This window comes from Oryza sativa, chromosome 6 (assembly GCF_034140825.1).
Source record: "Oryza sativa Japonica Group chromosome 6, ASM3414082v1".
NCBI lineage: Eukaryota > Viridiplantae > Streptophyta > Magnoliopsida > Poales > Poaceae > Oryza > Oryza sativa.
The window spans coordinates 23,209,891-23,225,435 of NC_089040.1; the positions used below are offsets into that span (position 1 = coordinate 23,209,891).

The following is a 15,545-nucleotide window of genomic DNA, read 5'->3' on the forward strand; positions in this document are numbered from 1 at the left end:
ATTATGAACCCTGGTGCTGTGCTGTGTCGTCTGAGAAGCTGTTTTTACAGCATTGTTTGGTGTAAATTGATATCCCCTTCGTGACTCTGTCTGGATATGTTGCCTATATCTTTAAGGCTGAGTTCGTTTGTTGCAGTCAGAAAGTACTCATTAGCATATAATTAATTAAGTATTAGCTTTTTTTAAAAAAATGTATTAATATGGTTTTCTAAAGAAATTTTCGTATAGAAATTTTTTTAAAAAATACACTGTTTAATAGTTTAAAAAGCGTGCATGTGAAAATTGGGGGATGTGAGCTGAAAAAGGTAACAAACGAACAAAGTCGATGAATCTGTCCACGTCCCGTATTAAGTTTGTTTATTTTAGGTAAGGATGTAAATGTTTTGTTCAAGCAATGGGCATTTGATCGGAAGAAATGTCTTCACAGATTTGTTCAGCCAATAAAAAAATATTATTAAACTCTCCTTACTGTGTATGCTTGCTGAAATCTCTCGTTGAAGATTCCACGTGAGTATACTCAAAGCTGAAAGGGACCCAATCACAAACTCACAATGCATGAAGTACCACATGTAAATAAAAATTAGCATGGCCAATTGCCATTATTTTTGTGTTCAAATGTTCAAAGCCTGAGCTTCCCCGTCATGTTAGAAGTCAGGCTTCTTTGGAAATGGGGGATGAATATGTGCATGTGCAGCCGTTTAGGATGGACCTATGGACTGGTGAAGTACACTGAACTCATTACCATATTGCAAATCTTATTTTACTGTCCAGATTTACGGATCCTGACAAGGACACGTCATGCCACAGTGCCACTTGTGCAACAGGTTGGAAATGTATACACGAATCATTTGCCAACATGGTACTTGCATTGCATAGTTTGGTCCAAGGAAACTGCCCATTGACGCAAAATAACTGGCAGACTGAATTTAGTCTTATCACCTTCGTAGTAGTATATAGAATGTTAGAATCTCACTTTTTTCTGCAAGTTTGGGCAGCTAGTTCCGATAACAGCTTGCATTGCTTGTCATTTGAAAGATCAGCTTGAATGCGGCAACCACCATGGATGCAATCTTCACCTCTCTGCTTCTCCTCACATTGATCCATCTGCTTTTGTACTCCTCCTCAGCTCTTGAATCCCTCTTGCCAGGCTCCCCTCTCTCTGTTGAACGCAGCTTGGATCTGCTCTACTCACCAGATCGTACTTTCACCTGTGGCTTCTACAATATCTCCCCCAATGCCTCCACCTTCTCCATCTGGTTCTCAAACTCCTCCGAGAAAACTGTTGTCTGGAGCGCAAATCCTCTCCACCCTGTGTACACATGGGAATCAAAATTTGAGTTGAAATCCGATGGCGGCATGCTGTTGAAAGATTATAATGGCCAGGTTGTGTGGACCAACAACGTGAGCTCTTCAAATGCGGAGCAAGTTCAAGCTAAGCTCTTGAATACTGGAAACCTCATCGTGAAGAGCAAAGGTGACACCATTCTATGGGAAAGCTTTGCTTTTCCTACTGATACCTTGCTACCCACTCAAAACATTACTGCTCGAATTAAGCTCATATCTACTAATAGATTACTTGCCCCTGGTCGCTTTAGTTTCCACTTTGATGATCAATATCTACTTTCGCTGTTTTATGATGAGAAGGATCTCTCGTTGATCTACTGGCCAGATCCAACTCAGAATATCTGGGAGAAGCACAGAAAGCCGTTTAATAGCACTGCAAACGGTGCTGTTGATAGCCAGGGACATTTTCTTGGAAGTGATGATGCAAACTTCACAGCTGCTGATTTGGGTCCTAGGATTATGAGGAGATTAACACTAGATTATGATGGCAATCTCAGGTTGTACAGTCTGAACGATTCAAGCGGAACATGGTCAGTCACATGGATGGCATTTCCTCAGCTCTGCAATGTACGTGGTGTGTGTGGTATAAATGGAATATGTGTGTATAGGCCTGCGCCTACATGTGTGTGTGCCCCTGGTTATCAGTTCAGTGACCCAAGCGATTGGAGCAAAGGCTGCAGCCCAAAGTTCAATATCACTAGAGAACAGAAAGTAAGGCTCCTTAGGCTCCCAAACACTGATTTCTTAGGGAATGATATAAGGGCTTATCCTCATGTTTCTTTGCACGATTGCAAGAAGATATGCTTGAATGACAGCAACTGTGTGGGGTTTGCATACTGGCAAGGAAAAGGTTATTGCTATCCGAAGACTGCTCTTCTTAGTGGTGTAAGCTTAATTGGTAGTACTGGTACCATGTATATTAAGCTTCCTCAGGAATTAAAAGTGTCGGATCATCAAGTCCCCCGTTCACAGCCTTTTGATCAGAAATATGTCAAATACTGTACTACAGTTGACAAATATTTTGTACCGGATTTCTTGGATAAGCTTAAGAGCGGTCAAAATGAATCGAAGTATTGGTACTTCTATGGTTTCTTGTCAGCAATATTTGTTGTAGAGGTATTATTCATTATATTTGGATCACTTATTTTGCAAAGGGAGGACAAACAACTAAGAGAACTAGCTGAGGTTGGCTATGAAATGATAACCAACCATTTTCGCAGATACACCTACAGAGAGTTGGTGACAGCTACTAGAAGGTTTCAGGATGCAATTGGACAAGGAGCATCAGGCGTTGTATACAAGGGGGTCTTGAAGGACAAGAGGGTAGTAGCTGTGAAAAAGTTGCTAGACATAAACCAGGGGGAAGAAGAATTTAAGCATGAACTGAGTGTGATTGGCAGGATCTACCACATGAATCTAGTGAGGGTTTGGGGATTTTGTTCTGATGATTCACACAGGATATTGGTTTCAGAATACGTGGAGAACGGTTCATTGGATAAAATATTGTTTGACAGTCAGGAATCACAAGCCTTACTAGAATGGGAGCAAAGATTTAAGATTGCTCTAGGTGTGGCTAAGGGATTGGCATATCTTCATCACGAGTGCTTGGAGTGGGTCATCCACTGTGACATAAAACCTGAAAATATACTGCTTGATGAGAATTTGGAGCCAAAGATAGCTGACTTTGGCCTTGCAAAGTTGCTACATAGAGGAGGATCCAATTTAAACGTGTCACGGATCCAAGGAACTAGAGGCTATTTAGCGCCTGAATGGGTTTCTAGTCTTCCGATAACAGCAAAGGTTGATGTCTACAGCTTTGGAGTGGTGCTTCTAGAACTACTAAAAGGAGCTCGTGTTTCGGACCTTGAAACAAACAAAGATGAGGAGGTGGAAATGGTTCTCGGAAGAATCATTAGAATGCTAGCAGAGAATCTAACGTCTGATGGGGATGAACAGTCATGGATTGCTGACTTCATTGACGCCAGATTAAACACTCGATTCAACAACTTGCAAGCAAGAGTGATGATGGAGCTTGCAGTTTCATGTCTGGAAGAAGACAGAGCCAGAAGACCCACCATGGAAAGTGTGGTGGAGATGCTTGTTTCTGTTGATGAAGCCGGTTGAACAATGTTGGAGTCTTCTATTTCTGGGTGAAGAGATCTGTCGTTTGACTGTGTGGTAAATTTTCTCGCAAGATATCATCTACTATACTACTATAAATGTGTCCAAGCCAGTGAATGTATCATTTTATTAATTATTATGTACTACATACACAATGTGTTGTTTTAGAAATAACAGTACTGGAACTAAAGTGCAATATTTTGTTGCAATAATGCCAACTATGACTGAAGAGTGGATCAGATCAGGCAGTTTCCATTGGTCTCCCGTGTCCTCCTATTGATAAAAGCTAAATTATAGTGCTGATATTTGCATAGCATCTTGGCATACAATATAGTTCTAGCCTGGTACGCTACGCTTATCCATAGCTCGTTCCCTTGGCAGATTTGGGACTCGTTTTGAGCTCTTCACAGCGCCAGCACAGCTGCTGCTGTGATTCAACTTCATTCAGGATCGGATGAGTCGCGGCATCAGATTTTGGCATCAATTTTTCAGTTGGAAGTTTAACCGGACGAATGCCCGCACTCCCCATGTCGACGATCCCCTTTCTACACCCAAACAAACCTAAATGACCTCGTGCGGGACACAGGGACAGAGAGAGAGGGAGCAAGTATTCCTCACACCAGCGCCAGTGGAGATTCGGAGATGGATCCTGCGCTGCGCCGCACCGCGGGCGCCTCCAGCTGCCCACCGATGCGCGTCGCCGGCGCGCGGCGGGAGGGCGACGGCCGACGGCGACGAGGCCACGAGGCGGCGCAGGGAGCGACATGCTGTGGGAATAAGTTCATTCTAGGTCCCTTAACTTGACACTGAATCTGATTTTCGTCCTCGAACCGAAAAACCAGATACATCACATCCTCCAACTAAGCCTGCCAATGGGTTGGCATCCACCCCGAATCCAACCCAACCCAAAGTGACTATAGCAAAATTGTCACTCCAATCCATACCAAGAATTCCTTGAGCTAACCCCACCCAACCCAACCCACAAAGTTGCTCAGTCCAGATTCAACACAATCCACGGGTGGAATCCATTTTCCAACCCATACCCAATCCACGGCAGGAAGCAGAGCAGAGCAGAGCAGCCGGCGAACACTCACGCTGCATACAGCTACTAGCATACTTACAAATAACATAAGCAAGATGCAAAAATAATCAATCAACACTACTAGCATACTTAGAACTTTTGATGCTTTAAGTAGTGCCATCCAACAAGTTTTGGCAACTAAATATTACAATTATCACTAGAGATTCTACTAGAGCAACAGGCTCAAGAGAAAATCTCTAACAAAAAAAGCTATCAAGCATTACAAGCCTCAGAACCATGTATAACTGAACACCAATAATTTCTTCATGTCTCAATCTTTAGATTACCTTCTAAGATAACCAAAACCAAAAACCCTTCCAATTCTCAGCCACACATTCTTGCAGATGACAGTAACCTGAAAGAAGTAGATGTCATCAAAAATTTATATCCAGGAATAACTAGAAAATTGTGAGTTCGTTGCTTAAGAAAGCAAATATACAAAATTACAATAACAATTTAAATAATGTGACCTTTGCAGTGTTATCAAAACAATGTGCCAAATTGATTCAATTGGTAAATAATGAATAGTAACATTTTATATACAAACAGAATAGGCAACAAAGTGGTAAACTCAATTTTGGAAAAATGCAGGTTCAAGAGAAGTATTCCATTCCAAATTTCCAATACGCCAAAGGAAAAGTTGAATTTAAAGTTGCATATATGTATATGGAAAGTCACCTTTCCATCTTCTTCACTTCACCACCTGAATAAATCAGGACAAATTTCCACCTGTAAATGATATATGATCACTACTTCATGATTGAAATACACAGAACATTTATGGAGGAATCATTTATCACTATTATACCTTCAGCACCTGGAATATTGATCAAAGGATCGTTGGCTTTAATTAACCAATCTTTCGCACAAATGAGAGCTTCAAGCATTTCAGGTGTTAACGAACTTCGTGTGTCACCAAGTATCCTGCCCCCACAACTGAATGCTGATTCGGAAGATACAGTGCTGAGGGGTATTGCTAGGAAATCTCTGGCCATAGATGACAATACTGGGAATTTTTGAGCATGTCTCTTCCACCAGTCCAAAACATCGAAACTCTCACTATCCTCCTCAACATCTTCTTCTAAATATATGGCAAATTCTGATTTCGTTTGCCGTGCAGTTCTCCTTCGAGACTTGTATAAAGCAAACTCTTCCTCGAGTTTTCTTTTCCCAAGAACAGGTGATCCAACACTGTTGCTGCCTTCACAAGAATGTGAAAGCATGTGTTCATCATTTCTTCTTACAAACCCTTCGTATTTTTCATAATAATCCTTCAACCAATCTTCAGCAGAACCCACTTTTTTGACAATCTCTGTCACACTGTTAGATGTTTTCTCATAAAAGAAATTCAAATAATCTCCTTTTCTTCTTGGATCTAACATTGTGGCAATGACAAGTGCAGAGTTAAACCCACTGTCCCAATATTTGACAAACTTTGAGAGCATAGCTGCAGCCAATACCTTTAAAATATCACTAGTCTGCCAATCAGGGTCATTCAATGCATGACGAATTTGTAGCACCAAGGGCAAGAACCTATGTGCTGTTGGTTTCCTATCTGCTGACACCGATAATGTAGCTTCTTCAAAAGCTTTAAGAAAAGCACAAATTGATTCAACTTTCTGCCATTCTAGTTCAGTAGGTGCAACTTCACCATGTTGATTTGCATAGCTATCCAGGACAGATATGTACATTAATCCTTCTACAATCATTTTATAGGTGGAATTCCATCTAGTCGGTGTATCAAAAGAAAAACTCAACTTCGAAGGAAGATTTTTCGAGTTTGCCATAGAATTGAAATCTTGCATTCTTGATACTGAAGAATCTAAATGCTTCAACAACTCACGTAGCTTGTGTATTATAGGTTTAATTATCTTCATACCATCCTGAACCAAAATATTTAGGATATGGGCACAACATCTAACATGCAAATGCTGACCCTCAAACATCAATGCATTCTTGTGATTCTTTATCAACTCTTGACATGCAGAATTGTTATTACTGGCATTATCTAAAGTTATAGTAAACAGTTTGCTCTAATGCCTCAATATGTCAAGCAACTCATTATAGCTTCTTCAATGGCGAATCCCGTGTGGGGATACTTCAATTCCTTAAAGCTTATAATTTTCTTCTTAATGTTAAACTCTCTATCAATATAGTGTGCTGTGACAACCATGTAGCCTATATTTTGAATTGAAGTCCACATATCGGATGTTAGACATACGTGCGAATCAAGATTATGTAATTCAGCATGCAAGTCTTCCCTCATTCGCTCATACAAGTTAAAGGCATCATCACGAAGTGTTTGACGCCCCACAACTTTGAAAGTTGGCTGCATGGACTCCACCCACTCCAAAAAATAAGGATCCTCAATTTTCTTGAATGGCACCTCTGCATGAATGAAGAATCTGACCATTAGCTCCCGGCTTCTCTTGGGAACAAACACGAAACCTTCCCCAGTCTGTTTCTTAATTGTTGCAAGGAAGTTGATTCTAGCATCACCATCAATAGCTGGACATGATTCGGCTATGTGATTAATAAGGTGACTTGTTCCTGACTTTTTGGTGGCTGTCAATCTTAAGCTACAATATTTGCATTGAGTCTTGGGGACACCATCTATCATTACAACCTCTTGCTGAAAGTGTTCCCATACTTTAGCTCTCTTACGTGTTCTTGAAGATTGATTATTATTTGGACTATTAGTACCTGAACTCTCTGACATTTGTATGGACATATTTATTATTGAGTTTGTTCAATTGTCTGCATAGAGGAAGAAATCTAAAATCAAGATAGTTGAAAGAACATGGTCTATAATTATTTTTTTCACACATTGTACATGTGCTACAATCTAAAAATTGCACACTAAAATTCGATTGACCATAGAATTAATTTGCATCTCAAAATCATATCAGGACTCAATCTGTAATGATATGTTAAATAATTTGCATTGGGAGATGAAGGGAACCTGCATTCACTATACCTCCTTATCTTCTTCTTGAAATCTTGGAACTCCTGCACATAAACCCATCGAAGATTGTAATCTTGAGCAAGTTAACTCCTCAGTAAAACCAACAAAAAAAACAAAATCTTATAGAAACTATCACACCAATCACACTGTTCACATACGTCGTGGTACTTGGGCTTCTTAGGGAGATTGGCGACGCGGCCGGACCGCCAGAGGAGGACATCCTCGCCAGCGCCCGGCGGCGCACGCACCTTCCTCTTCTTCTGCTTCACCTGTACCCGCAACCACCAAGATCAGGAAGAGACCCAAAAAAAAACACAAACAAAACAACCAGGATATATCAAAGACCGAGAAAAACCAGGGAAAAAGAAAAGCAATGGTGGTGGGGGAGGGAATCTGACCGGCGACGGCTTGGCGGCGGATTCGCGGACGGTGGCGGAGAGGTGGAGGAGGCGAAGCAAGGGGAGGGAGCGGCAGCGGCGGAAGGAGTGGAGCCGTGGACGACTGATGACGCTAGGTTTGGACTTTGGAGAGTACTGGACTGTCTAGTGCATCCAAAGAAATCCATGGACTGAATCCAATTTGGATCCAAAAATCAGAAACCAAAAACCAATCCAATCCAAACCGTTTCCACCTCCACCCTAACCAGTCCAGCCCATTAAACTCCTCAATCCATTTCCATCCATCCAAACTACACCCAAAGCTGAAACCAATCCATTGGGCCCATTTCAATCTAGCCCATTGGCAGGCTTACCTCCAACTTATAAAATCAGTACAAATGAAGTCCCTCGGCGATATTGAACCTGGTTTTGGCTGACGTGTCGTCGACATGGCTTATTTGACTAAGTCTTCGTACCACGTGGCAATGATGTGGCGCTTAAGTGGCAATCTAATCTAAAAAATAATAAAAACTGTGGGACCCACAAATCAGGCACATACAAAATAATAAAAAATGTGGGACCACGCGGGACCCACATGATGGGGTCATTCTTCTGTGTTCGCAACCGGAAATCCCCAATTCACCGGCGGATACGACGCATCTAGCCGGGGGCTCGCCGGCGAGAAGCAAATCGACACCGCCGCCAGAATGTGTAACGGAATCAGCTCGTGCAGGTAAGACGAGCGGGCGGTTTTCCGGCGGCCGCTGCCATCGTTCGGGCTCGAGCGGAGGGCCGCATGTCGGGCCACGCGGGCTTCTCTCCGTCGGGCGCCACCCTTCTCTCCATCCTCTCTCTCTCTCAGTTGCTTGGCGGTGGAGCGGGGCGGTCGGAGCAGGCGACGGGCGGGGCAGAGCGAGGTGGGCGGCGGCGTCCGGAGCAGAGCGGCACAGCCGCACAGGCGAGGAGCAAGGCGGCGGAGGACGACGACAGCGCCGACGCCGTGGATAACACTAAGTCGGGGTTCTTCGGCACGCAGTCTTCGTCGTCGCGCCTCGCGGCGAGGCCCGTGCCTGTCCCGGCGGCCCCATAGCTCGGCGTCGGGGTGGCGGTGGACGCATTGGTGGTCGGCGAGGACGGGCGGCCGAGATGGCAAGCTCGAGCTCGCCGGCTCCCCTCTCCTCTCCCTCGCCTCTGTCCTCTCCTCATCGGCTGCCGCTTGCCGCGGACGGGTTCGCTACCTCCTCCTCGCGAACCTCCGACTGCCACAGCCGCCTCTTCTCCGCCGCCGCGGAACGCCGTGGCTCCCTACTCACCGGTCACCTCCCAATGCTGCTGCAGAGGCGGCACAGGGGGAGGAGGATGGAGGCGGTGGGCCGGCGAGGGCCGGGGGAGGAAGGGAGAGAAAGGCGGCGGTTCGGAGGTGGAGTGCGGCGGTGGCGCGCGAGGTCGCCGAGGGCGCCGCCGGCTGCCCGCCTCGCTCGCCTGCGGGAAGAGGGTGAGGATGAAGAGGGGAGAGGAAAGAAGGTATAAGGCTGACATGTGGGGCCCACGTGGGCCCCACCATTTTTATTTAATTTTTGTGTGTGGCTGGCGTATGGGGCCACGATTTTTATTATTTTTCAAGTATCGAATTGCCACATAAGCGCCACATCATATGCCACGTGTGACGAAGATCAAGTCAAACTAGCCACGTTGGCGCCACGTCAGCCAAAACCGCCTTCTAAACCGCCAGGGACTTTATTTGCACCGGTTTTAATAGGGACCGATTGTATCTGTTTTTTGGGTTCAAGGATAAAAATCGAATTCGGTGTAAAATTAAGGGGCCTAGAATGAACTTATTCCACATGCTGTGTGACCCCGTACGTCGTGGTGGGCCGTCGTGCGGAAGCAGAGCAGCTTGGCGGGCTATGGGTGAAACCGCTAGCTGGGCCAATGAGTGATTGGGCCTTGATCTAACATGGGTGTAATGACGGGCTTATTTTTGTGGAAGTTCACCATACATCCCTCAACTTTACACCGAGAGGCTGATCGCTTGTGGTTGCGCTGCAGCAGCAACCAAGGAAAAAGTACACCAGAGGTCCCTCATCTTGTCATCAGATTACGAATCATCTACCAATCACAAAACCAGATATATGCCATCCCTCAACTTACAAAATCGGATCACTTTGGATCCTTAGGCGGTTTTAACCCTGGTTTTATCTGACGTGGCAGCTGAGTCAGCATGGGACCCACATATCAGGGCGACCATGTCATCTCTTTCCCCTCTTCTCTCTATTCCTCCTCTCTCACTTTTCTCCTCATCTGGGGCAGGCCGGCCGGTGGGTGGGGAGGAGGCCAGCGAGCTGAGGCGGGAGAGGAGGTCCGACAGCTTTCGACCGACGACGGGTGACGCGGACGACGACGCTGGAGCAAGAGGACCGACCCCCATGGCGGTGGGTGACGCAGCGACGGCAGTGTCCACGCTCTCCTGTCGCGCTCCCCGTCCCCGCCGCTCGTCGGAGGTGATGGCGCGCCATGGCGGCGTCGGGGCAGATGCTACCGCGGCCGTCGCCAGAACCACCCAGCCGACAGGCATCTCCCGTCGCAGAGGACGACATGAACACCATCAAGGCCCTTCCGGCGCCGAGGAGCCGGTTCCGGTGCAAGAGGAGCAGAACGCCGGGGACAGGGGCGGTACCACCCATTAGGCGGGGTTGGGCGGCCGGCCCAGCTACGGCCCGCGCCGCCCCAACCCTCCATATCATTTTTGAGCCGCCCCAACCCTCCATATCACAATTGGCCCATAAATAAGCAGCCCAAGTGTCCAATTTTAATCCTGCGTATGTGATGCTTTCCCGACTCAATTCCTCAACATTGCTCACCCCCGTCCCCTACTATAGGGCCTAATGTTTTTCTCTCTCTCCCTTCTAATCTAAGCAAAATAATAATCATCTTATTCTGGGTATGCGATATCTTCTCATATATTTACTTTTTAAAAGATATCTATCAACCATGCTTTATGAATTAACTCATATTTGCAAATTGATATGTTTACTAGTATATTTTTATGTATGATGAATTATGTATGGCGCAAAAATTATTACTCTATTTTAATATCATTTTTGTTTTTTGTTTGCCTTAATTTATTGATTATACTATATGTTTATATGATTACAATATAAATATGGTATTTTTTTGTGTTTAGTTGTTCTTATTGAGATGAGCATCTTCACCTCATTTTTATTTTAATCCTGCGTCCACCACTGTAGACTGGCCGGGGAGACGGTGCCTGCTGAGCCGGAGGTGCCCCCGCTCATCTCCCGACGGCGACCCGACTTCCTGAACTTGAACGGAGATGCCATGTCCGACGAAGAGCACGGGCAGCAGGCAGCAGCTGGCGCTCGCCCTGTTCACGACGAAGAGCACGGGCAGCAGGCAACCCAGCCGGGTCGGCGCCAATGCACGACGCGTCCGACCCCTCGTCGACGGACCGGGAGACGGCGCTTGTCCAGTCCGCGACCTCAGCATGCTGGTGCTCGACGGGATGTACAGCCACTCGACGGCGGAGTCGACGGCCGCGAACGCGCATGCGTTCTACGGCAGCGCAAGCAGCGTGGCGTTGCGGCTGCCTCATCATAGGACCAAGGGGATAGAGATTAGTAACCTTATCGAGGCGGAATTCAAAGCAGAACGAACCCTGGAAGCCTCGCCTAGTCGCCTGCATGCATGCTCTGGAGCTCCCTGAAGGCTAGAACATAGAATACAAATCGAGATGGAGAGGCCGTCTCGATCAGACGAAAATCACAACAATTTTGCTAGAAGACTACTGTATTTCTTTTCTTATTTTGTCCTGTCCCTCTACCGCCATCGATCTAGCCTGAATTTCTCACGAGGATGCGCCAGTATCCCGCGCTCCTCCTTGATTTTTCTCGGATTTTTGGGATGTGTTTTGATCGAGAAGAAATAGGACGAGATAGAGTGCGTGAAGTCCCGGAACGGGATCGCCGCCGACGTGCGGGCCAGGGCCTACGCATGATGGTGCTCGACAGGATGTACAGCCACGCGATGGTGGCGTCGACGGCCGCGAACGAGCAGGCGTTCTCTGGCAGCGCGAGCAACGTGGCAATGCCGCTGCCGGGGCGCCGATGCTTGTGGTGCCCGCGCCACCCGGAACCAGCGGCAGCGGCGCCACGACGGCATGCATCGTCGACCCCTTCGTGGCGGACGACAAGGAGAAGAGTGGGAGGAAGGGAGAGAAGAGGGGAAAGAGAGATGATGACATGGACACCCTGACATGTGGGGTCCACGTGGGTCCCACAATGATTCAGCTGTCACATCGGTTAAAACCGTCAAAGGACTTAGAGTGAACCGGTTTTGTATTTTGAGAGATGTTATATACCTGGTTTTGTGGTTGGGAAATGATTTTGTAATCCGATGACGAGATGAGGGACTTCGTATATACTTTTTCCTAACAACCAACAAGCAGCTGCTCTTTGCAGCAGTGTGCACATTCAAAACATAACAGTTGCTGTAGAATTTTGGGTTGCAGCCGATCGTCTAGGCTGGACAGCTGCAGTCCAAAACGCCGCAGCCAACTGAACCGATCAGGCCCCGAGTCTCTTTTAGGTCCCCTAACCACAATACCAGAAATGTGTACCCCCAAACTATGTAAAACCGTCTAAAAAAAGGTCCCGACATAGTATAGATGTCTGGTTTCGTTGACAGGGTATCCTAGTCAGCAAAAATAACTAAAATAAATATGTAGGCCCACATATAAGTGAGAGAAAATGGTGTGGGCCCCACATCTCTCCTTTCTTATTTTTCCTCTTCTCTCCTGATTCTATCGAGTTGGCGTGGTGACAGAGGGGAGAGAGGCGGCCAGCGGCGGAGCGGAGGCGGCGGGAGAGGGGGAGAGAGGCGGCCAACGGCGGGAGAGGGAGAGAGAAGAGGCCGACGCGATGGCAGTGGCGGGAGAGGAGGAGAGGTGGCGGCCGGCGCGACGACGACGACAGGAGAGGAGGAGCGCGTGTCGCACCGGCAGGGGAGAGGAGCAGCGCAGCGGGCACGGATGAGCGCCAGATACGGCCGGCGGCAGATGTTACCTCCCTCTTTCTTGCCCGCGCACGACTGTCGTGGTTGTCGACGGTGGCTACTGTCGACGACCGGCAAGGAGGGAGCTCCAACGTCAACGAACGCCGCTTTAAGGAGGAGGCACGAGAAGCAGAGAGGAAGGAGATGGGGAGGCCGGCGAGCAGGCGGTGATGCAAGACATGTAAAATGTTACCACTGGACGAATGATGGAAGAACAATGGTAAATGTCAGATTCAATTTAGGTTTTTTGCTCCTGTCGAGTCACTACTCACATTCAGATGATGTGGCTGTTAGAGACCCACTCAACAATGTAATTTCAGAAATAGCAGTGCCAAATCTAATACAGGGAACAACCAAGTCTGTTACAATAGTGGAGTGGTTCTGAGGTGGAAGATGGAAGGATACAAGGGCTAGAAGGCTCTAGTAGCTTCTAGACTAGTAGAGAAGAAGGGAGATAGACGAGAGATCGACAAAGAGGCCAGCCAGCCTCCAGGTCACCGCCGCCGCCATTTGCCGCCTTGGCCAAATGAATCTGTTCGATCCATCTCCTATAAGCTGCTGCTGCTCATATAATTTTCAGCTTGGCCTTGCTTGGGCTTCTTGGCGATGGGCTGACCAGCCCGTGGTGCAGCCAGCGGCCCATGTGCAGCCCACCCGAGTCCTTGACAATCCCCTCTTCTTGAAATTTGGCTTGTCCCCAAGCCGATGAAGAAAACCTCCTGGATCCCATGGTACCTGTAGCTCTTGTATTTCCTTGGAATTGCTCAGCTGTAGCTTGATAACTTGCTCTATATTTGTCTGTCTTGTACTGAATGTCTCACATTGCAGCAATTGTTCTATCTTGACATCACCTAGTAACAAGTGGCGTATTGGGCACCCCTCTTTTATGACCTCGAATAATTTAACAGACCAATAATCCCTGTTTGCAATTGATGCATATATCATCTCTGAATCTGTCCTGGTATCAATCCCATCAATGGAAAACCTTGCTGCAGCACTACCATCACTAGGATTATTCTCACAGAAATCAAAAATGGAATCATAACTACATGTCTTAACCTTCCTATTCTGATTCTCACCAGCACCTCTAGCAATAATCTCAGAAATCCTTCTGACCCCAAAATGTACCCCCACTGGACAGTTAAACAACTGACCATTGTATAATATGTTTGTTGGGTTCTGTAGCCAGCTCTCAACATGATTAAGTGTCATGCGCATGGACTTACAAATTTTGTAAGTTCTTCCCTTAGCTATATCATTTAACCCTTCTCTAGCCTCCAACCAACAAGCTCCATATATATATTTTGAGTAGATGTTGTTGTCATTGTAGCAGCAGGAATGATCAAGTAGTTGCAGTTTACTGTAATTAGGCCATATAACATTCCCTCTATAACTTTTTCCTCACCACCCACATAATGGAACTGTTCCAAGTTAAATATTGCCACCAATGTATCCTTATGAGCTCGATCAGATTTTTCATGATTTAAATCTCCTTTAGGTGCACAATATAGTGCAACAGAAGGTGTTTGGTCTCTTATGCAATTTGCACTGCAAAAATCATATCCCATCAAATGTGCAAAAACTGGTGCAGGCTATGGGACTTGCTCAGTTCACATCACGCCTCCGCTATATTGACTTGGTTGTGGGTCAGGCCACGGTTTCAGCTCTACTTCCGTCAACCATGTGTTTACCAGCAGCCAAAGTATTATGGTTCCAATTTGAGTTGGTGGTGGCCATGGTGGCATGAAATAAAATATTATCCCCAAATAATTGCCCGCAGCCCAAGGCACATACCACTCCTTCCATCTTCTAACCACTCTACCTGAGCAAGGAGGTGGCCATGGGTTTCTCTTGGGATGACTCATCAACAGCTTCTTGTAGCCCTTGGAGCATTTGGTCGAACACCTGTTGAGCGCCACCCATTTTAGGCAGAAATTGGAGTTAAGCTTTTGTGCCATGACTAGTGTGGCCTTTCCCGAGGATGCTATTCCTTCTGGCGCGCCAAGCAATAGTGAGTACGCAACCCCAGCCTGGATAGTACCGGTGTTGACGTTGGGGCCCAACATCAAATGGCTTGGGTGCATCACCTTGGGAAGGTGAGTGGTGTCAGTGCAGGTTGCTTTCTCGTCAACCATCAACTCCATGGACTGACTTGATATCGGAACGACCTTGAACACACCCATCCTACTTTGGAACACAATCACACCTCTATCAGTGACACCGTTGACATCGGGGCCAAACAACAAACACTTGGTGTGCGTCTCCTTGGAACAAACACGGGGGTCAATGTTGGTGGTGCCGGTTGCACCATCGGTGGCTACCAACTCCTTGGAGTCCATGGCAGTGTTGGAGCATGTAACCACCGCAGCCACGGTGAAATCAGGCTCGACGTCGAGGCTTGAGCATATTGTCAAACACATGATAGGCGTCAACTCGGAAAGGTCCTTGCTAATGATGAAGGGCATGCGATCCTTCCCCTCACCATCCCCAAGCTCCAGGATGATCGTCGGAGTAGCCCCCTCGTCGTCGTAGATGGATCTCGCTGTTGTGCTCGGGCTGCTGCCATTGGGGCACTCCATTGAACAGG

General features: G+C 46.8%; 1 protein-coding gene across 1 annotated transcript; it reads left to right on the forward strand.

Moving 5' to 3' along the window:
- The first annotated feature begins 436 nt into the window (after positions 1–436).
- On the forward strand, positions 437–3,713 carry LOC4341368 (putative receptor protein kinase ZmPK1). The gene has a single exon (XM_026025949.2). It carries the CDS (start codon positions 1,060–1,062, stop codon positions 3,466–3,468), a length of 2,409 nt encoding a protein of 802 aa, XP_025881734.1. The 5' UTR covers positions 437–1,059; the 3' UTR covers positions 3,469–3,713.
- The last annotated feature ends 11,832 nt before the right edge of the window (positions 3,714–15,545 follow it).